This window comes from Cyprinus carpio, chromosome B15, assembly GCF_018340385.1.
Source record: "Cyprinus carpio isolate SPL01 chromosome B15, ASM1834038v1, whole genome shotgun sequence".
In the NCBI taxonomy this organism is placed as follows: domain Eukaryota; kingdom Metazoa; phylum Chordata; class Actinopteri; order Cypriniformes; family Cyprinidae; genus Cyprinus; species Cyprinus carpio.
In genome coordinates, this window is record NC_056611.1 from 17,585,859 (window position 1) to 17,609,300 (window position 23,442).

The window sequence follows — 23,442 nt, forward strand, 5'->3', positions numbered from 1 at the left end:
AGACACTGTTTTACTCTTGTTTTTGAGACATAACTCAAGTTGTGAGCTTTTTAGTAGGTCTATATTCATGTCCACATTATTTCCTGTTTTGTTAAAGCCACACTCAGTAATTTTTCCTCATTAAAAGGGTTTTACATGAAGAAATTAATAAAAAAATATTGTTAAAAAGATGTACATTCACATAATATGAAGCCTTATCTGTAGCTTTAAAAAAGCTGTTTTTGTTTACATGGAGGGTCTGCTTCTGGTGGCTGCCATGTTGAGTTCACACGACAAGCGAATATCCCCTTTATTTCTGTAGTTCATTATTGCTATTATCGTATATTTGTGGAATGAATTAACATGGCTTAATGCCAGTTTCTACAATGGTATTAATAAATAGAATTAATCAATGAATTCAAGTTACACAGAACTGATGACAGTAGTCAGGTGAAAAACTTGGTAAGGAAAAATGCTGCATTTCATTTTCTATAAAAATGATTCCTGAGGTTTCTGGTGAAATTTAAAGCTGACTGCCATTTAAGCTATTGCTCATTTTGTGGACGGAAACCCTAATTGGTGGCTTGCTGAATCTAGAGGGATTTTTGAACAAAAATGCAAACTCCTGCCACTGACTGAGAGAAAACCATAGAAAAATACAGGCTTTTATTCTACAATCAGAATTTTAGACCTTGCCGTCCTTTGTTTTTGGCTACAAAAATAGGCCAAATGGAGGAAAAACAAGCAACATTGTGTTCAGGAGGAGGATAATTAGTATTATTACTTAGCGTTATTGTAGACATGGGTTTCAGAAACCCAAAAGCATCATCAATAACTTCACTGTATCCTCAGTAAATAATCACAGCAAGTAAACTTTAATGCTTGCTTGTGTAACCAAAAAAATGTTTCCTCATGTGCAGCAACTCAAGAATTTAAATGCCATTCCATTCATAATTCTTGTACTGCACAGTCAAATCAAACAAATACTAATAAGTGCATGCATTTTATCATGTACATCATAGCTGAGGGCTTCAAGAGAGGGTCTTTTCCCGCATGACTACAGTCCAACTGCCCGGTCACTGTTATAAGGGCAGCGTCTCATTTGATTCCACTTCATTCCACAATCCCACACCACTAACTCTGGGATCAAGTCCGGCAGATCATTTTACTTAAAATTAATTGAAGGAATTAATATATATATATATATATATATATATATATATATATATATATATATATATACATACATACTTTTTAAAAAATTATTAACTGAACTCCAGAAGCTATAATTTTAGAGGTCCCCTAATATAGTTTTAGTAAAAGTAGGAAATACCTAGTGAAGTTAATGCGATTAGATCCAATTGGAGACTGTTTGGTTAGATACTGTGTTGAAAGTGGTGACATAAACACCTTGACACAGCGGTTTCCTGTCCTGTTCCAACATGGTTAACATTTCCTGAAAATCTATTGATTATTTATGTAAACAAAATTTTAGCAGCTTTGGGAGAAAGGCCATGACAACACAGTCACAGTATTCCAAATGGAAATGCAAATTTGCTTTATCTCCACAAGAGACATCCTACATCCTGTTACTTAAGAGACTGGAGACATTAAGTATATCTGGTGTAAGTCCTGGAGGGCACTTTCTCTGCTTGATCCTGATTAGGTCAAATACACTAATGCGAGCTCTGGCCCACTGTCTGGGCATGTTCCTATCTATAAGACACATCACAGTGTTAAGGGACTTAAAACGAACCTCTTCAATTTAGTTATTTAATGTCACCTAGTTTGTCCCCAAGTGACAACATAAACGCAATTTGGGAACATGTTGTGTTAGGTTTATGGTTAATGTTGCATTAATATACCTGGTGCACAGAACTGGTCTCTCCAAGGAGACATTAATCCAGCTCTTAAATGGATTCCAGGAATCTATCGGCCCACACCCAGGCAAGTGCCTTCCTGCATGAGTACAGCGATACATGTCCATGATGAGAACATATTATGTAAATGATCTCCTCTTGAAGAGGATCCTGTTTCTCTCAGTGAGGCATCCTTTCTTAATATATAATATCAATTTATAAAATGCAATGTAATAATAGAAATGTGGCATTACTTTTCCCTTGAAAATTTCTTATGTCTATGGTAATTGTGTGCATTGATCATATTTTCACAGTTCAATAATAGTAATAATTAATAATAATAATAATAATAATAATAATAATAATAATAATAATAATAATAATAATAATAATAATAATAATAATAATAATAATAATAATAATAATAGATTGCTTATATAAGGTATCTTTGTAGAGCAATATTATTCCCTGTCCTGTTGGACGGGTACCCATCATTATGCTAACACTGTCCTTTTTATTTATATAATTTTTTTAAATAAAATATATGATAAAATTATTTATATTAAAAACATTTTAAAATATTTTTTAAAGTAAATAAATTACAATAATATGTATACATAATATAAAAATTAAATATGTAACATTTTTAATTATACTAAATTAAAAGTTTAATTAAATTGATTAAAAAACTATAATACACACAAGAAAACATTTATTTTTAATTCTAATTTTATTAAACAAAGTAAATCATTTTAAAATGTTACAAATCACTTTTTTATTTTTGTATTCCTTTTTTCTTTTTTTTTTACTGTATACTTTGTTTCCTCAACAAATTCTCAACTTGCAGGCTTGACAGTTTTGCAGACGTTGTGCATTCTAGTAGTCAGTTTGTGAAAATATGCAGGTGAATTTTCATCACATGTTTGCTGTAGCACTTCCCATGGGCGTGATTGGCTTTTAGGACGCGTCTCATGGACCTTATGATCAAACAGTTCCACCAACACATCAAATTTGTATTTATTCAACCACAATACTTGTCTAATCAACTGCTTCAATATTCAGTGTATGTTCTTGTTTATTTAAACCTTTTATAATTATTTGCCAGCGTCAGGCTTTTTCTTTGCAACTCAACCTAAAGAAAATGCAATTTAATGTAATGTTTAATTTCAAATCATGTCTTACTTATCTAAATACCCCAACTTTTGACAGGCCCCACCCTGTGTACTGTGAAACAGCACCCAGTAAAATCAGAGTAAAGCCACTGTAACTTTAAGAGCTGCCTTTTGCAAAAGAGAACTGATTAGTGGTCCTGGCAGCCAACCACACAAGCGGCTGAGTAAAGACTCAAGCCAATGAGAAGTCCTGCTGGGCGGAGGTTACAAAACCAGCCTGAACCCAATGACTCAGCATAGGCAAGTGCGTGCGAGATGACACTTAACAGCAATTTAAAGAGCCAGCGCTCACCATGCAAATGTAGGTGAGGGTAAAATACGCACTTTTGAATCCCAGCAGCTGTTCCCCTCCCTGTGAACGTTTTTCGAAGTGACACGGCTGAGCACAACTTTCAGTTTTTGCCCATTTTCTGAAAAGACCACACCTACACACTCATGATAGACGCAGCATGACTCAGCACTGGCCATCACGTCACATAACCGCACATGACTGACAATGACAGTCATGATGAACGCTGGCTAAACAAAAATAATGGTTTGTGATAGACCCGCACTAAGGCAGAAAGGCCAAACACAACAATTATGCATTGCTCAGCGAAATATAAATCTCATGTTTGTTTCACATCACAATAAATATTCAAACAATCACAGGATAGGCATAAGAAAAAGCGCTTTAATTTTCAGAATGTGAATATGTGGGGATCTGAGCCACATCCTGGATGTTGTTCTAAACTGGATAGTTGCAACAGCCAGAAAGGCAATACCTCAGTGACAAGGCACTAGCTATATTTACATCATGTGCTGTTAACCTCAGAGTACATACTTCTCAAGCTGACGGCAGGAGTTCTAGAACAGGCTCTTTGTTTAAAGGTAGGGCTGGACTTTACAGGTTCCTGATCTCACAGGATGTGATGAAAATTGTGGGTTATCTGAATGATACACGCATTGCACCATCTATAATAAAGAGATTAAACAAGCTCATATTAATTTACAGTGTAAAAACAGAATGCCATGAGCATATTAATTTAACATCAAAGCATAAAAAGCAGTTGTGATCAGCATTTAGAGCAAACACGCAATGCATTATCGTGTTTTTTATCATGATGATGTTTACAGGAAATCTATTTGACAACAGGGAACTCAGAGTGAAAATTCTTCAGAATAGGAGGTGTGATAACCGCCAACACATTTTAAAATGATAGTTTTGGTATGTGAGCTTATGATATAAAGAAATGAACAGTGTGACCTGATTTAGATTAAACTGAATTATTCAGCATTCTGTCAGGCTCACTTACCATGAAACAAAACAAGACCTATAGGGCAGCGCATGGTCACAACTACACAGGAAAGAAAATATTAAGAGGAATATTGAACCACTATATTCAAGGGCAAACTGTATTAGTCCCTACAGTTCACAGAAAACCAAAACGAGGGCGTTTGATACACTACTTACAGAAAAATGAATCATTAATCAAAAGGATTATGCAAGCAGCATTATTCATGATTTATTCATTGCTAAAAAAATATGATTAAATGTATGAAACCATTTTTTTTTAAATCTAAAAGGAGAGCTCCCTTTTTTTTTTTAGTTAAATTAGTTCTTCTACACACGTCTGTTTAAAAATGTGTAATATCTCATGATTAGATGTGTATTCATCTGTATAAGTGTGTCAATAACATATAAGACTGTACACAATAAAGAATTTTGTTCTGCATAGTTTGGACCACGTCTTTGTTTTGGAAAATTAATAAGCAATGAAAAAGTAATGTTATAATTTTTTTTTTTCAAGAAATAAAAATAAAAACAATTTATTTTAAAGGTTTTATACTTAATAATAATTTTTTTATTATATATATATATATATATATATATATATATATATTATATATATATATATTTACAATCATAGTAGAGATATATTCCGGTCAATGTATGTATAATTTTCATTTTTTAATGTTTTTTTCAATAAATTATTAGTTAAAGAATGACCATCATGTTATTGACCCTAGTATTTTATTATTCCTTACATCTTTATGGTTTTATGTTACTACAAAGGTTGCAGGCTCATACTAAGTATTACGTGATTTAGAGTCATTACTGTCATTTTTTAGGGTAGAGTTCGCTAGTATTTCACATCGTTTGACCCTTTAAACATGTTGTCTGCTGTTCTGTTTACCGTACAGTAATGTACAGCTGTTTTATCATCACATTTGCCCTACTTATGCTCTATTGACCATGCCTGGTGGACTCTGGTCCTGTGTACAGGCCTGTCCAGCAATGAAAGTTTATGAGGAATTATCTCCCTTTCCAAATGCAGACCAAGGCCTACGTACAGATATGATTAGCCTTGTTCCTGCAACGGAACACACTCTCCTTGACAAGCTGAGTTTCAAAACAGCCAAACTCCGTTTGAGTTAGCAAACATACATGCTCTCAAACCTCTCGCCTTGATTGTCTTTATCAGGGAATGTTCAAGCTTAATGTTCACTAATCAAGACAACCCAGACAACAAAGGAATGTAACCAATACAATATCTGACAACACACCGTGGAAACCAAGGTGCAGCCTTGCAAGAGAGAAGTCGAACTTGACATGTCAAGCCAGGCGAAGTAAAAGTGCACCATTGCATCACTAGTCCATCGACTTTAGCGATTGATCTACCATGAATAAAATTATACAGTATTAATGAACGCACTTCGAGATTAGAGTAGAGCTCTGAAATGCTAAGATCATTTTATAACTTGGACCCTTGGAGTTGTTGCATCACTGCGATGCTAGCAATTAGTGAACCAGCACAGTGTTTTCGAGAGTACCATGGAATCAACAGCAGGTTATGTAATGGCCCTGATGGCTGGAGGTGTGATATGAGTTAGTTAAGCATGTGACAGTGATTTAGGTGTGTGTGACCCACATTCACTTCCCAGCAGCCTTTGCCCACTTGGCCACCCATGTCATGCTGTGCACAATATATCTTCATTTAATATGAGCAAACAAAAATCAGTTACAGCTGACTCTTAGTTGACCTTGGAAACGTGTCACAAGCAATTGTGTCAACCGACAACACTGTTTGTTGTGCGCACGCTGTCGCCACTGAGGTCAGCCTATATTCAAGTAAGGCTTCCCTCCCAGAAGGGTAAAGAGCTCAGCCTGTCCTTAATACACACGAGCACCTGTCTAAAAAAGCAGCCATCCTCCCAACACACCTGCCAGTCTTACAGTCTGACACAGATCCAGCAGTTCGCCCAGCTGATTTTCCACAAATAGAGCATGGCGTTCCAACTATAGCACAGTGCTCTGCACATTAACATAACCTGGCAGGCTGGGAAGGAAGTGCCACATCGCCAAGCAGTGACACTGCACCGCCCCACCATATCTCACCCTGAAAGCAGCAAAGACACCTGAGAATACCCATGTGCCCCATCGCCCTTGTGACAGAGCAGCTCTCATTCATATCCAGGGCAATCCTTTTAATCTTCATAGCAGTAACCTGTAATATCTGCTGCACTGCACCTCTGCTCTAAGTGTGGGGTATGAGATACCTTTTCCTGGATGCTGTGGGAATTTTCCATTTGTGGAGAAATGTGAATCTTTTCTCACGGAGATGCTGATTTTCAGGTCTTATTTGAATTGTCGTCTGAACGTCACATCCTGTTCTTTCCATTTTTGTCAAGCGTGACATATTTGCTGAGTCACATCATACTGACTGGTTTAATCTGTAACACTGTGGTCAGGATTGGAGTATAGACCTCAAGGAATGTCAGTTGGATTTGTTTAGTTCAAATATCAGCACAGGCCCTTTGAAAAATGAATGAAAAAATTTTACATGAACACATGGCTCAGTAAAAATAAACTCTGTAGGGAATATAGGAATGAAAAGCACTACAAATGGAACTAATTTTATGAAAGAAATGGCTCAGATTTTTTCCATCGAAAGCATTTCATGAAAAGTTCACGTCAAACCCATATGGACATGAGTGGAAGGATTGTTTATATATGTGGATAAAGGGATTCACTAATGCTTGTGTGTGAGTTATACAGTGGGTCAAAGGTCAGTTTTCTATTGGTTATTTTAGGGAGCAATCTGATGAGGTTCATTTCTGAGGACCAGGAGCGCAAAAATTAAATGAAATAATTACTTAACATATTAATTCAAAAATAAAAATTAACATAAAAATTACTTTCAGTAAGTATTTTACTTATATTTACAACTCTTTGTAAAAATCTTTTAATGTTTTATTCTTAACTAACATTAACTAAGCATTTTGTTTTAGAGCATTTTATTTATTTTAAACAAAATCAATTAATTTTAAATAGCTTTAATCAGGTTAAGTCCCCTTTATTTATATAGTTGTTTTAAAATAACTTCAAATAAATAGACAGATTTAATTTTAATTAATAATTAAAACATTAACAAAAAAATAAATAGCTTTACATGTGTATTTAGTTTTCTATTTCTAAAGTGATTTATCTAAGATTTTATGTTACAATAACTACATTTTTAAACTAATTAAATCAGTATATTTGAATATGTCTGTTTTTCAGTTATTTTATTTACATTTTTGTCTATAAATGAATGCGTAGGTAATTGATTAGTTTTGATTTTAATTTTAGTTGCACTAGTCCACTATACATCTCAGGCAACCCATTTTTCGGGATATCTAAAGATTTTTTTAACTTATATGTAGTTTTATTATATTATATTATATTATATTATATTATATTATATTATATTATATTATATTATATTGTATTGTATTGTATTGTATTGTATTGTATTGTATTGTATTGTATTATATTATATCACCATAGAGTGCCTTTCAACCCTCACAATACTCAAAAATTTTGGTTTTATTTCCCATTCACTTTATGTTATGTCATAAATAGTATACACTTAGAACTATAGAAGTACTATAGAAGCATATTAGCTGAGCTCCCACACATTTTTTTTTTTTTAGATAATTATGGGCCATTATTCGAAGCATAAACCATAAGATATGTCCACCCTGTCATGGGCATATATATTACTGTTAAATATATTTTCATTACAAAATTAAGACGCAAATAATATTTTCTGAAAGGTATGATGTCCCTTTCCTCAACAGGGTTATTTGTTTGCTTTCAAATTATAACTACATAAAAGCTTTTATGTAAACCATGTGTCTTTAAAGAAACTCATACAGTTCTCACAGGTATTTTTTCTTATTTGGCGAAAACTGTGATATTTGGATGAAGTTTTTTGTTTGCATGTTATTATGAAGAGAATATGGTATATTTAAAATTACATGTTTTGAAAATACTGTATTCTAATCACTTTTGGCATATTTTATGCCGACAGGGCAGACATGTTTAGCTTTGGCAAAGCAAGTAAGCCAACTCTGCATGACTAAGAAAATTTGTCAATTGAAAAGTCACCAACTTATTCACCTAAGCCATTGAAGAGACAAAAAATCTGTTGTTCTGATGTCACTAAAGGGGATGGGCTTTTCTTAAAGGGACCATTCAAGGGACATGGACAAACACTTATTTTTTATTAAATAAAAATATTGTTTTTATTACCAAATGATCAATACTCAACTCTTATTTAACAAAATATTAATAGGAGAACAAAATGTAAACATTTTATGATTTGATAATATTCTACTATCATTAAAATTTAATGAGCAGTGCATGAAACAGCAAAATAACAGACATCCTTTTACACAAAACTAAAAAAATAAATAAATAAAAATGAGAAAACGTATCTAAAGAGCCAAGTAATGCTTTTGTTATGAATATAAAATCTTAGCCTAATATAACACACCCTTTCATAGTAATTATTATGTTAAGTTATCATAGCAAATGAGTTATTTATGTACAGGACACTAAAAGGCACCCTACAGTGATATTCACCCATATTATATTATATGTAGCTCAAATGCTTTGAATTCCTATGGGTGAGTTTAAGTCTCAATTGACCCCTTCTCTATAATTCATATCACGTTTGACCTTGCAGTTGCCCTAGGCTAATATCACATGCTATAAAATAAATAAATAAATAAATAAATAAAATTGCAAGGGCATCTTCTAACCTCTGCGCCAGTGGTAGTGGTGCTTTTTTCTGGAGCATTCTTCAGAAGATATGAGAGAGACCGGAATGGGCAGTGAGACATCCAGCCAAGGCCATTTCATGTGGAGGTAATGAAACACAGCATCTAATAAGCTGGGAGACAAGCGCTGTACTTTTCCAGGTCCTATGCCCTGATGGCCATGCGAGTGAGGGGCCAGGCCCACCCCAGCCCACTTCATCGCTTTGTTATGAGGAAGAGAAGCGGAAAGGTGCTGCCCTGCGGACAGAAGACACAGATGTCTGATGTATCCAGGGTACCCGGCCACCCTCCCCCATATCCTCTACAGCCAGAGGCTGACATCCCAAGGATGGCAGCCAGGAGCTGTGCAGTCCCTGCATGTTTCCAATAAATCAGACAGATTAATTACGTAGTCAGGCATGTGAGTGCTACAGGTCCGCATCTAAAAAGAGGACAGCACTATAATTGGCAGTGTGCATTAACACAGTGCCATACCTTCCATCCAAAAGCATGACTTACACTCACTGAGTCACTGATAATGTACAGAAGTAATGTAAATTATGCTTCTTATTACAATGCTACTCACCACATAAACAAAGTGAACATAAAATATTGATTTGAGAGCTGTATTATGTAACTTTTTTTGAGGAAAGTTTGTTGTCATAATACATGAGAATACATTTTTGAGAATATTAATAAAGGGATAGTTCACCCAAAAATGAAAAAAATTCTGTCATTAATTACTCACCCTCATGTCGTTCCAAACCCGTAAGATCTTCGTTCATCTTTGGAACACAATTTACAATATTTTTATCTGACCCTGCACAGACAGCAACATTCAAAGCTCAGAAAGGTAGCAAGGACATCATTAATATAGTCCATGTGACATCAGTGGTTCAACCGTAATTTTATGAAACTACAAGAATACTTTTTGTGCACAAAAACACCCAAATATAATGACTTTATTTAAGCTATTTCTTCTCTTCCTCGTCAGTATTCAACATGTGTTAATAACAGTACCATGACGCATTAAAAGTTAAACCACTGATGTCACATGGACTATTTTAAAAATGTAATTAATGACAGATTTTTTTTTAAGTGAACTATCCCTTTAAAGACCAGATAACTTTGAACAAGTCTTTATTATATTAACGTTACTGGAAGTATATTTGTTCATAATTCAGAACGTTTTGAGAACATTTCCTGTTAGCTGAGATACCTGACAACCAGGGAACCAATTAAAAAAAAAAATTTCATGTCAAGGATTTTTTGCTAAAGTTCCCATTAAGTTATGAAAAAAATCTGAATTTTCTGTTCAAAATGTTGAGTTTTTAAAATGTTTTAAATGTAGGCTATAAATGTTTTTCCCCTTGGTTACACAAACGTTAAGAAAACATTCAGTTTTATCATTTTGAAAACATCATAGGAATGTTCCTTCAAAATGTTCTCTGTGCATTCCAAAACAAGTAACATTAAAAAAAAAAAAGTCCAACTAAAACATTTCAGGAAATAACATTCCATGAAAGATGTGTAACTAACTTTTATGAGAATGTTATTAAAGATCAGACAACTTTCAACATTTGTTCATAACTTGTTGAATGCAGTGACTGACCAATCAGAGTTGAGTATTCGTGTAAATGCTGAAATTTTGTTTGATTGTCTAATCATGTAAAATGCATTAACTAAACATGTGCGATGCATTCCCTGTTTGCAGTGTTGTCCAATCCTGCAATAAAGGAAATAGAAAATGATTTCCTCCTTTATTAAAAAGCAAAGGCACTATTAAACTTTGTTGTATTATTACTTTACTTGTTTAATCCTATCTCTTTGGAACTCTCTGTAACAGTGGAAACTAATGTTCCGCTCTTTTGGCCTGTGCCTGGTATATCTGATGACAGTCAGCAGTCAAGTGCCCACAGATCATGCTACACAGGCGTGAAGTTGCACAATGGGAAAAAAACCTGATGCAAGTCTCCACCAGAGAGGGCAATACTACCACGTAGCCTCTGGTAAATGTAGCCAGCTTCTCCTTCTTCTTCCTCAACCAGCCGTAAAATGGCAAAGAATGCAATTCAACCACGAAAGTTGGAAGAATGTGAGGTCCTAATCTGGCCTCCTTCAGACAAGCCAGGCAACCTGTCACCCTACATTACATCTCCTGCCATCAGTCCTCCTCATGTCTCTGCCCAGGGGACAGGCGTTAACCAGCTCTTCTCCGAGTCACAGCCAACTATACTGAGAGATTAAAGCAGATTTAGGTATGGGAAGAGAGAGAACGAAAAAAATAGAGCAAGAGACATACATAATATGTCTTAGAGAGAGAGAGAGAGTTCACCCCACCTAGTACATCTGCGTCATGCACATGTGAAGAATTTGCCAAAGGCTTCTGCAAATATTTGCTGCTTGAGCTGGGAAATGGTCACACCTGGGTAGCAGTGACAAAAGGGCAGGTCAAATAACACAGGTGCTGTACTTCTCCAGAGTCCAGATTACATCAACAAAAACACACAAAACATCAGCCAGAATCATGTGGCCTTTGGTTCTAACTTCAACTTTAAGCTCACCTGGAACAAATCTATCCAAAAACGTGAGCTATTCAATGCCTTTCATTAATGTAGAACATGGTGTGCGGATGTGGCCTTTCTTACATCACCAAGTGATGGGTCAATATTGCCCACTGATGACCCACTAATGATGTGCATCCCTACCGTGCTGCTAATTCACCCTTGTAATGCATAAACTGTATGCTGTTGGAGAGCTTCTCTGAACTATGACATGGTTAAAACCAATCTGTGAAGCCCCATTCTTTTATGCAGGCCGGGACAAAAGCATTGTATGAATTTGGAAGCGGAATTATTTAGGCTACATGTGTCATGTTTCAGCTTAAAAATAGGTGCTAAATATAAACTCGCTTTCCGAGCCAAAAGGAGTGAGCTCTGCGTCATGGTAACTGTCACTCATGCCTCCACTGCCTTTCCATAGTCTCGGCCTGTTTCCCATACTGCCATCCAGAGGTGGACAAAGTACACAATTCCATTACTTGAGTGAAAGTACTGAAGTACTTAAGTACCAAAAGTAAATTTCCTTTTTTATGTCGACACACTGTTTTGCTTTTTATGTAATACTTGCAATACCAATATGTCTTTGAAGCAACTTACAATATATTTTCTTAAGTACCAAAAGTAAATTTCCTTTTTTATGTCGACAATGAAAGCTTTTAGAATAAAAACAAATGAAACAAGCTAGTTCTTTGAAGCAACTTACAATATATTTACACAATTTTGCAAAATCAGACAATACTGTGTCTATTATATGACACAAGATTAACTTATTACTGAATTGCTGTAAATAAATATCACATTTGCAACTGGTCAGTGTTCCAAAAATGCTGGGAAATCACTTCACGTAGCCTTACAAGAGTGATTACTGATAGACTGTCTGAAAAAAGTGTCATGGTTTGGAGAAGAAAAAAAAAAATCACCCACTGACTTTCAAAGTTAACAACTTTCTACTTCGAGGACCTTGATAGAAATGTAGGCTAGTGGAGTGAAAAGTATGATATTTGTCTTTCAAATGTAGTGAAGTCATAAGTTTCCTGAAAAAGTAATACTAAAGTAAAGTACAGATACTCAAGTAAATGTACTTCGTACTATCATTACTAAAATTACTAAACTTAAACAATAATCACAATGAAAATACAAATGATAAAAACATTCAAAATATTATAAATACTATAAAAGTATATAAATAATATTAAAATAAGATTGTAACACACACTATAAGGCCAAAAGTATTTAGGCTAGATATTACACTGCTTCTAACGTTGCTAACAAGTGCATAAAATCAAATGTACAGCCATATAATCCTTAGACCAACAATTACTGTACCAAATTATTGCAGATAAATGTTACCTTTAACTTGTCACTTGTACAGGACCCTCAAAATTGCCTTACTTATCCTTTAAGAGTGCATATAAGTACCTTAATGGTAGTAGTTTCTGTGACAAAATATTTAGGATTGGAAAAAATTGGTTATAAATTTGTTGTAGTTTAGTTAGGTACCTATAGGTAAGCATATTTATTGAGGGACCAATGATCTAAATATATATTGATTACTGCTCCGTTTTCAACTATTATCCACTAGATGGCACCCTAAGGCAGTTCTGTAAAGATGCTGGAATTTATCAATGTATGAGTAATGACGAAAGCAGGAGCATATATTGACTATTACTTTAGCTTAATTCTTGCTATATTTACAATAAAAGTTGATTGACACACAGTTTTAAGTTTTGGTTAATTCTTGCTATATTTACAATAAAAGTTGATTGACACACATATATACATATATATGACAAAATATTCAAACTGAATTTCACTGTTGACTGTTTGCAGAGTGTTGTCACCGATAGACAAGGTAAGTAATCAATTCATAGTCCTATTAGGAGCTAATGTTATAACCTTAACGATTATTAAAACTGATTAAGGCATGCATAATCGATTATCAAAACAAATGTTTGGGAACACAAAACGGCAATTAAATTACAGTGCTAAATCTAAAAAGGCAGGTTTCTGGTCTCTAGGACATCTCAGTGGAAATGAAGACACTACTAAAAGGTTTGGGTTCAGTAAGATTTTTTTTTTTTTTTTTAAGAAACGAATACTTTTACCCAGCAAAGACGCATTAAACTGATTGAAAGTGACAGTACATACTTTAATAACGATTTCTAATTCAAATAACGGCTGTTCTTTTGAACTTTCTATTCATCAGACAATCCTGAAAAACATGTATCATGTTTTCCACAGAAGTATGAATCAGCACCACAATCGTTTTCAACATAGATAATAAGAAATTAGTCTTAGCATATTAAAATGATTTCTGAAAGATCATGTGACACTGAAAACAAGTATAGATGCTGAGAATTGAGCTTTCCCTGACAGGAATATATTACCTTTTCAAATATATTAAATTAGAAACTAGTTATTTCAAATAGTAATATTTCACAACATTACAGTTTTTACTGTATTTTGCAGAATATATGCAGACGAATGCAGTCTGGGTGAGCAAAAATGTTTCCAACCACAAACTTTTGAACAGTACAAACTTGCAGTCACATTACAATCTTAAGCATTTCATAACATATGCCAAGCCTGTATATTAAAAATGTTTTTCCAGGATGATACTGACTGGAAAATTGACGTTTTGGTATGTAGGTTAATTATGAAGAATAAAGCCAGAGGAAGAGACCATTTTGAACTGCAGAGACTGTCTCGGTCTCTCTGAGCTCAGGCTCCAGGCTGAAGCTATATTTGGGGCTGTCCAGTAAAAGTGTGATCATGCCTTGAATTAACGGTGTGATCAAATAGCGTGGAGCTTTGTGACTAAATGCACATGCTAACAAATGCTTCAGTTTTGCAGTCATTTTTGTGAGTCTGCTCTCAGGAACAGTTGTGGGAGTAAATGAATTCCCATTTCTGTTTCATGCAGTCCGTTGCATAACCTATAATTCTGAAGCCCTGTTTACTAACAAAACCTGACTCGCATACATTAATGTGTTTAGCCAAAACCCTTTAATTAAAGCACCCGTGTTCACAGACACCAGAAACACATTACAAAAATCTTTGAGATGGAGATAGGAGAGGCAGAAAAGAAAAACAGAGGGGAAAATAAATCAGTGTTGGAGCTCCACCCATGTCAATGGGTGACCAGCTTTCCCTGAAACCTCAGAATGACGTCATGTGAAACCCCAGCAGTGCTGACTGACTCTTTACTCTGAATCCACAGGCTACTTCTTTTACTGTGGGGACATATCTAAATAAACTAGCAATCTATCAGAAAAACAGTATTATACAGAGAAAATTACAGAATGTCACTTTTCATTATCGTATGCAGAGAATGTTCTAATGCAGAGGGGGCAGAATATTACTGACGTCCAAAGCACCAAAAGGAAAGGCCACTATGTAGCCACTAACAGTTTTAATCTTCACTAAATTTTGGAATGAAGTACTGAAACATTTGGACCAATCCCTTTGAAAAAGACTTTTAAAAAATTTAATTTAAGGCTAAAGTATTTACTGCCATTTAGTGATGCAAAAAATATTTTTAATCAGTATTTGTATTATTAAAAAATCTTAACATATTTAAGGTGAATTTGAGAAGCAAAACTTGTTTTCAGAAAATATCTTACAAAATTTAGTGAACCAAAAAATTGCCAGTGGACTAAGAAATTTATTTCAAGAAATCCAATCAAATTTTTTGGTTTACTTACTAAACTAGCAAACTATTATTTTCTTGTTTGAACCACAAATTTGTCAATTTAGCGAGCCAAAAACTTACAATGTGGTAAGAAATTTATTTTGAGATATCTAATCAAGTCTTGTTATCTAAAACCAAAACATTATTTTAAGGATTTTTATTACCAAAGATACAATCAAAAATACTGATTAAAAAGTTATTTTTGCAATTGAATGTGAACATTTGAAACTATGATTCAGTAACCCCACCTTTCTAATGTTCTACTTCAGCTTTAAATATTTTTCTTCACAAAAATCGAATGTTTTTACATCCTCAAAGACAGGCGCGATCTATCTGTTGACAAAGGTAGTCCAAATTCTGAATAGTCCTGAATGTAAACAGAGATATTTTGACTCAGCTGCTGGTTTTCTTGGCTGTGACGAACAGCAGGTCAGACAAAGGGTTCTAACTGATCCTTTTCTGGCAGTGTTCTTGGCTATTTCAGTCTCTCTGTAATCCCAAACAAAGTGAGGACCCTCTGAGCACATCATCATCTGGTGTAGGACCTCTGCCAGTTGTAAATGGCATGAATGTTATGCGAGCAGACAGGCAGTCTTTTGCATGTGCTGACACTGCGATGGCGGAAAGTCTTGCCAGCCCCGCTCAGACCCCTCCGCCGGGCCACCAGCTTAGCTCGCTCCTCCGCAGCAAAGAAATCAGTGGTGGCCCGAAAGAACTCCAGTACAGCCTGGTGGCTCCAGACGATCGGGCCCTCATCTGATGTGGAGAATCCGCAGTGGCCTCCGTGGGCAGTCAAAAGCAGGAAGAAATGTGGGTTGCTCTCAAAAAGCTCTAACGGTAGCGTGGCCTGAGGCTCCCCTCGGATAGGGTCATCCTGGCTGCACACACACAGAACAGGAATGGCCACTTCATCTATGTCCCTCAGTGGATCGTTACGTTCCCAGTATGTCTCCCAGCTACCTGCCCCCTCCGTCGTCCCTTTCAAGCCAGAATGACAGAACAGGGCCTCCTCCATTGCCTTCAAAGAGCAGCTGGAGAATAAACTGTCTGTGTGGACAAGCTCTCCGAGCACAGTTTTATACCTGCAGATGGGATTTAACACAATATCGAGTATAATCATTATAGAGAAGAGCAGCAAAGGAAGAGTTTTGTTTTCATCATTGATTCGAGTTACAACTAAGCAGGCGACCTGTTTAGACAGACCGCAGAAATCAATAGTTCTGGATATGCATCGCTAGTCGGTATGGCAACAGCCCCCCAGATGATTTATTTCAGAAACACCTGATTGTAACCAATCCCTTTGAAAAAGACAAACACAGCTTTAAGTCTAATCTATATAATGCCATTTAACAATGCAAAATAAATCCTTAGTTAACTGACCAAATATATTCTTTATTTTCTCCTGAAATATATATATATATATATATATATATATATATATATATATATATATATATATATATATATATATATATATATATATATAGCTAGCTGTAGTGTCAGAAGGAAATATTAGTTTACATTTTGTCATTAATTGTAATAATCCAGTGAGATTTTTGTTTGCACGAGGAGTCTGACAACAGCCAGTGCTCCACACAGAGATCTGATCTCATCATCATCCGGTCTGTCTGCAATGAAATGAAGAAACAGAACAAACTGAGCCTGACTAAATCTAGAAGATCTGTAGCAACGCGTCAAAGACACTTCAAGACACCTAATTGCAAACTCCCTGAAAAACTGCACAAGTGCAACTAGAGCAAAAGCTGCTTTAAATGCAAAGGATGGTCACACAGACTGTTGATTTAATTTAGTTAATAGAAGTTAATTGATAAAATCTATTTATGAAGATATTTTTGACAGCATCTTCATTTTACAGCATTTTTATACAAGTGCCTAAAACTTTTAACAGTACTTTAGCTTTGCAGTTAGGTCTCTTGAAGCATCTTGGAGACGTCTTCACAGTTCTTCTAGATTTAGTCTGTCTCAGTTTGTTCTGTTTTTTTCATGTCATTGCAGACAGACCGGATGATTGTGAGATCAGATCTCTGTGTGGAGCACTGGCTGTTGTCGGACTCCTGTATTATTACAATTAATGGCAAAATTAATGTTTGGAAATGTAAACTGATATTTCCTATTGACACACTACAGCAAAAGATAGAAATAACTGACTTAAACCCATTTTTTGCTGATGAAAATGCTAGTGTTCTAATAATTTTGGCCACCACTGTATGTATGTGTGTGTATATATACACATGTAATTTCTTAATTTTTTTGCAGACTGTTTTTTGTTTTTGTTATAATAAATATTTACAAAATTTAGTGAGCCAAAAAAAATTGCTAATAGGATAAAAAAATTTTTTTAGAAGTCCTAAATAGAAAAAAAAAAGTTAAGACTTACAGTACTTTTTTTCACACTAACAAAAATACATATTAAAGGCCCCAATATACTTCAAGCAAACCTGTAGAAAAAAAGCTGTTGTAATGGTATTTCAAACAAAATTAGGTCAAAATTAAGTTCGTTTGGAGTTTTTTTTTTTTTTCAAAACAACTTGCCAATTTGAACTTTCTGGAGTTTACTGTGGCTGGTAAACATCTCTGAACCACCACTGGTCCATGGTGGTTACATAATAGATAGGTGTGCTCTGGGGCTCTTCTGTTCAGTCTGTCAAGGTCAGACGTCCACGAGTAAAAACACTGGAGAATTGCCTTATAGTACTGACTTCATAATTCTAATTGAAAGCAACACTGACGCTGTTTTTTTGTTAATACTGTAAAGCTGCTTGCTTTACAGCAATATATTGTATAAAGTGTGACTTGACTGGAGCACCGAATTGTAGAGGTTGTGTAAACATATCCAATCAGATGCTTTCTTAACTGTTTGTTAAGAACTGTCCAGTTGTTTTGTTACTGAGAGGAAGGATGTTCACTAACACTACAACATTGCTTAGGTTTTTCAAACTTCTTTTTAACTTTAAGTGAAGATTGAAACAGAACTTCAGCATGAGTATATCAGAGCCTTTAAAAAAAAAAAAAAAAAAAAAAAAAAACACACTACATGATGTTTGAAAACAAAACTGAAATGTTTCATCATCCACCTGTTTACAGTTTAGTCCATTTCTAAATAGTCCTGAATATAAACCCAGGTATTTTGAGAAAAATTAAGAGGAACAGGATCTTCCCTATAAACCTACCTGCTGAGGCAGATTTTTTGGTAAAGCACAAGAGCCCAGTGGAACGGCCAGGTCGGGCCACTCTCAAACCAGCTCTGGCAGCGGAAAACTGGAGACATGCAGGCTGCAGCCGTCACGTAGCTGGAGGAGCCGCACTCGCCCAAGTAGGACAGCAGGAGTCCTGAACCAGTGCTCTCACTCACGGCGTAGATCTGACCCGCTGGCTGTCGGTACCGAATGTAGCGTACTGCTTCCCGCAGGTCAGTCGGGTCACCAAACTGCTGCAGCTTCACAGTACAGAGCGGCGTCCCATTTTGACTTCGGCGGTTGAAGATCACAGGAAGGTAGCCGTGACTCAGAGCTGCCTCACAGAGATGTGGGGAGAAAAAAGAGAAAGTGTCATGTGAGATATAGAGCACAGGGGTGTTATTTTTGTGTATAAACAGAGCTGTTTTGCTTGAGTCTCATCCACACCTATAATAAGTAGTTTTAAGTCAAAGTAAAAATAAATATTATAACATATACACATTTTAAAGCAGGGCGCAGCCATATAACTCTCTTAAATATATACACATACATAAACGTGTATTTTGCTACCATAATGTGGTTGGTAGCTTTCTTTGTTGCTGAATTGTGTTAACATCAGGGTTGTGTTAAATTCTATTACTTGATAGAAGGACCAACAACACTGCTGCCAAATTCCACAAGTTTCACAAGTCTGAAGAATTCTTAGAAATAAACAATCCGACAGAGTGCAAAATATCACAATTTCCTATAATCTTAGAGTGAGATCAGGGAAAATATTACAAGATTTAGAATATTTAATAAATAGAAGTACACTGAGCTGGAGCTGATGATAAAATTATATACTGTACCTTTTAAAAAAATTAGATACCAACACTAAAACAATAATTTTAAATCCTTAAGTAAATTTAGGCAACACAATAATATACAGTATAAAACGTAAATATTCATTTTGAGATTGACTGGTATTAAATTACTACTGTTTTTAAGGATTCATTTCCAGTGAGCTTTAGATTATATAAATGTAAGGAATAAATTGCACAGGCCCAAAAACATCACAACATATTGTGTATACTGTACCTAAAAAATGAGGATTCATCTCCAAGAGGAAGTGTGCTGATCTTTTTCTTGAATCTCATTCTCAACATATCATAACTTAACCAGAAACTGAGAGGTGGTGCTCATACGAGAAATAAGATTTCAAATCTGGCTTGAAACACACACCCATCCTATTCCTCTTCATCCTATTGTTTTCTGTCATCCTTATATGCTCTTATTAGGAGTACACTAACAAAAAGACTAAAAAAACAAAAATGAAAAAGCACAGTAATTCCTCGGTTCTATTCATGATGGCAAATGTCTAATTGTTCCAAGATGCAAATGAAATGACTTAATGTAGAAACAGGATCTGCCTCTCACCACAGTATTTTCATGTCCCTTACTTACGTCACAGTCAGAAAACACACTAGCTCTTACTGCAGTCCAGCGCTGCTTTACGATGTGCAAATTGGGTGCAGCCTCTCACCTAGCATGCAGTGATCACCCCATAAATAGCATTCATCTGAAACATATGGAAACCAGAGTGGACTAGCTCTCAACCCCAACCAACACCTTAAAATGTGTCTATTTGAACATACAGACTTGCATATTACAGCCTTGAAACAGATCCAGCCAAATCTATAAAACTGAAGGAGAACCATATGCATTACTTCATTGTTCTGTAAAAAAAAAAAAAAAAAAAAAAAAAAAAGAAGTAGTTTAGTCTCTGCTAATTTACATTTTTTTGTCAGTCTAATCAAGACCCAGTGTCACAAATAATTTTTCCACAAAAAAAATAAAAAAAGGCAAAACATGTTTGAGCAAATATCCCACTGACTTCTTGGCATTTGACTTACGACAATTGTCTCTTATATGCCATCTGTCTACAAAGATACTTTCACCATCACTGATCTCAGTCATGCCCCACACAAAAAGAAGCCTGCTGACACACTGATTATATTCTCTACAATGCTCAGCTAACAAAGTTCCGGTGAGCACAGCGTACATTTCTCTGGGATTCATCCATGATGGAGTGTGAAAGCTAATGAGTTTACTTAAAGTTGCCTGGAGCTTTAGGTCTGGAATATGGAGTGAGCTCCAAATTGGGTAAGGAAGAATGACTCACTTCTGACTCTACTGCGAAGAGTCAGAGAGAGGGGGTCTATCATGCATGCTATAATTGAAATAATGAAAAAGTCATGCAGCATCTTCTCTTTAATGCAAAACAGTCAAACAGAATATATTCACTTCACCTTTACTGTACTCCAGTTTCATAATGTATTCTCAATACTAATCTGCTACTTGCCCCTGAGGATTAATACCTGTGCATTTAATTGTAATGCATTGTTTTCTGTTAACTGCTTCAGTTTTAGACTCAAGACTGTGCATAATGCAGCCTTATTTAAAGTACATTTCTTGAACTCTTTCAGTACAGTAACAATGTTTCACATGTCTGTTAAATATATCCCCACCCCATATAACCCCTAGACAGTATACGTGGACAATAAAATGGTTTTACATGCACGCTAATCATCTCCTGTACATGCACAATATATGGACTAGACTGAAAAATAACCTTTTTTTTTGTACCCAAGTACTGTTAGCCACTGACTTTATTCTGACTCCTAAAATCAACAGATGCTCCTTTTCTTAAAAAAAAATAAATAAAAAATAAAAACACCAGACACACACATCTGGATTGGCCTACACATCACAACAGAAAGCTTTATACAGGTGTTTAGGAAACTGGTTAAGATGTTTTGGTTGCAATGTAGTATTTTAGGTGAAATACATACAAAGCGGTCTTTAGCCTCATAATACCCTATAATAGCGAAAATATGAGTTTTATGTGTTTTTTCGATTTTTGAACGATTTTTCATTTTGCATGATGGGATGAAAGGGTGAAAGGCCAAAGGTTAAAGGTCATTATTTTGATATTATGTGTTTTGTTCAAATTAGATTTGTGTGTTTGTAATTCTGAATGTTACTGATGGTTGGTTGGTTGGTTGGTTGGTTGGTTGGTTGGTTAGACAGACGGTTGTATTTCAGTTTTATTTATATGTTATTTATATTGAACAAAGCACCGCAATCTTTACTCCTAAAAAGGGAAAAAAATGTTTCAAGAAGACAATTACCTTTAGCACATTCCTGGTGATTTTCCCAAAAGAGTTTGGAATGATGAGCAGAACTGGACTTGTGGAATTACTGGACGTCCTGCGTCTCTTGTAATGTGCTGCACCAACAACAGCCCAGTCCAACGCCACGAGCCCATCATCACTCAACTGCAAATGATCTCGGATGAAATGTACCGGACAGTCAAACGGCCACAAAGCGCCGAAAACAGTCTGCAAAGACGAACTCATTCGCCAGTTCCATTTTGGTATCGATAAAGACTTGCAAAAACTCATGCAATGTTTGAGAAGGTAGTTTGCCAGCGCTGAGGGTTTGCATATCAAGGCGAGCGCGTCGGATTCACCTTGTCCCTCTGGTTTCGAGTCGCATCTCTCCGCGGATCTCTTGCGCTCGCGCCGTGGCAGCAGCAGCGTGGAGTGACTCTCCGCTCCAAAACACTTGACCACTGGCCAGAGAATGGCCATTAAAACCATAAAACAAGCAGCACCTATCCATTCCAGCATTTGAACGGCTTCTGAGAATGAGGTTGAGTAACCTGCAAAAACAAATAGCCTACCTCCAAAAGCTTCCGATTTCGGTTTAAAAGCCCTACCAAATGACAGATGCGAGTCAGATTAGTGTTAATTGATAGCACAGGTAGTAGCCTAAACATGCAGGCAGCCTCTGATAGCGACTATTTAAACTTGAAAGTTTTGAGGAAGGATGGTTTTTATATCCAGCAATTCGTCGCTGTTCTCCAAGATGGCACGTTTTCACATAGCTAATCAAAATTTATGTCAGAAGAATGTGGTGTGTTGCCGCCATAGTTCAAAATGAAGCGCCCTCGCTGCCTCTCTTTGTGCTCCGAAGTGATTATGCAATAGATCTTCTTTCGCAGTCAACTCTTCACCTGCATCCGCCTGTCAGACTCATGCAGTCTTGTGGCATTTTTGTGCTCATTTCAGTGGTGTGCCACAGAACAGCTATTGAGATGAATGATTGTCAGAGAGTTTTCTGTGTGGAGTCGCATCACACACTGGCTCGAGCCCGTGAATCATCCCTGTTTTAGAGAAAGGAACGCCCTCTCCAGAAGATATTATTCATCTGCAATACTTTTAGGCTGATGCTGTAATAAATCGGACTCGTCTCCTACCTCTTTTAATCGTGTTTCATAACAGCTGTTGTTCATTAGCCTAAATCCTTGGATTACTTAAAGCAAATTCAACTTTGGTAGTAAGTTTTACACATTAAAAATGAACAATTTATTTTTTTAGAAATATTATTAAAATTATATGTAGGCCTACATACATGAGATGAAAACGAAATAAATATACTTGTGTTCTAAACTAAAGCAATTTTATTTACATGGAGCGGATCGCCCCCTCATGGGTGTCGCTGTTTACGTCACATGAACAGCCGTGTTGCATAGTTGAATAAGCTACTATTATTACTACTAATAATGCGTTTAATTTTTATAAAGCACGTTCCGCCGGTGTTCAACTGCTTTACAGAGCATCAAGATCTAAATGAATCAAGCTAATTTAGTAATATAACAAACACAATGTAGGTCACATCACTGAGGGACAAGTGCTGTGACATCAAATGTTGAAGGCAAAACACAGCTTAGCCAGTTAATCAGAAAAAAATAATAATAATAATTATGGGATGAATAAAAATCCACCTATAAATGTACAGAGTGCACCTTTAAGAAAAGTACCTTAATGTAATTCACTTATACTAGGCCTATAAACACACACAAGTTAGAAGTAC

The 23,442-nt window shown here is 35.7% G+C and overlaps 1 protein-coding gene across 1 annotated transcript; it reads right to left on the reverse strand.

The window, feature by feature from the left end:
• Window positions 1–14,624: 14,624 nt before the first annotated feature.
• LOC109060350 (protein ABHD15-like) lies at window positions 14,625–22,833 on the reverse strand. The gene is made up of 3 exons (XM_019077512.2): window positions 21,696–22,833; window positions 18,520–18,872; window positions 14,625–16,410 (listed from the first exon to the last, which is right to left on the reverse strand). Exons 1-3 carry the CDS (start codon window positions 22,194–22,196, stop codon window positions 15,858–15,860), a joined length of 1,407 nt encoding a protein of 468 aa, XP_018933057.1. The 5' UTR covers window positions 22,197–22,833; the 3' UTR covers window positions 14,625–15,857.
• Window positions 22,834–23,442: the final 609 nt, after the last annotated feature.

What these genes read in the sequence shown, in the direction of transcription:
- LOC109060350 (XM_019077512.2), bottom strand. Translation starts at nt 22,196, where the DNA reads ATGCTGGAATGGATAGGTGCTGCTTGTTTTATGGTTTTAATGGCCATT. An exon ending in TCACCAGGAATGTGCTAAAG is followed by an intron (nt 18,873 to 21,695) that starts GTAATTGTCTTC and finishes TTCTCCCCACAT; the next exon opens with CTCTGTGAGGCAGCTCTGAG. An exon ending in CAAAAAATCTGCCTCAGCAG is followed by an intron (nt 16,411 to 18,519) that starts GTAGGTTTATAG and finishes TCCCATCTGCAG; the next exon opens with GTATAAAACTGTGCTCGGAG.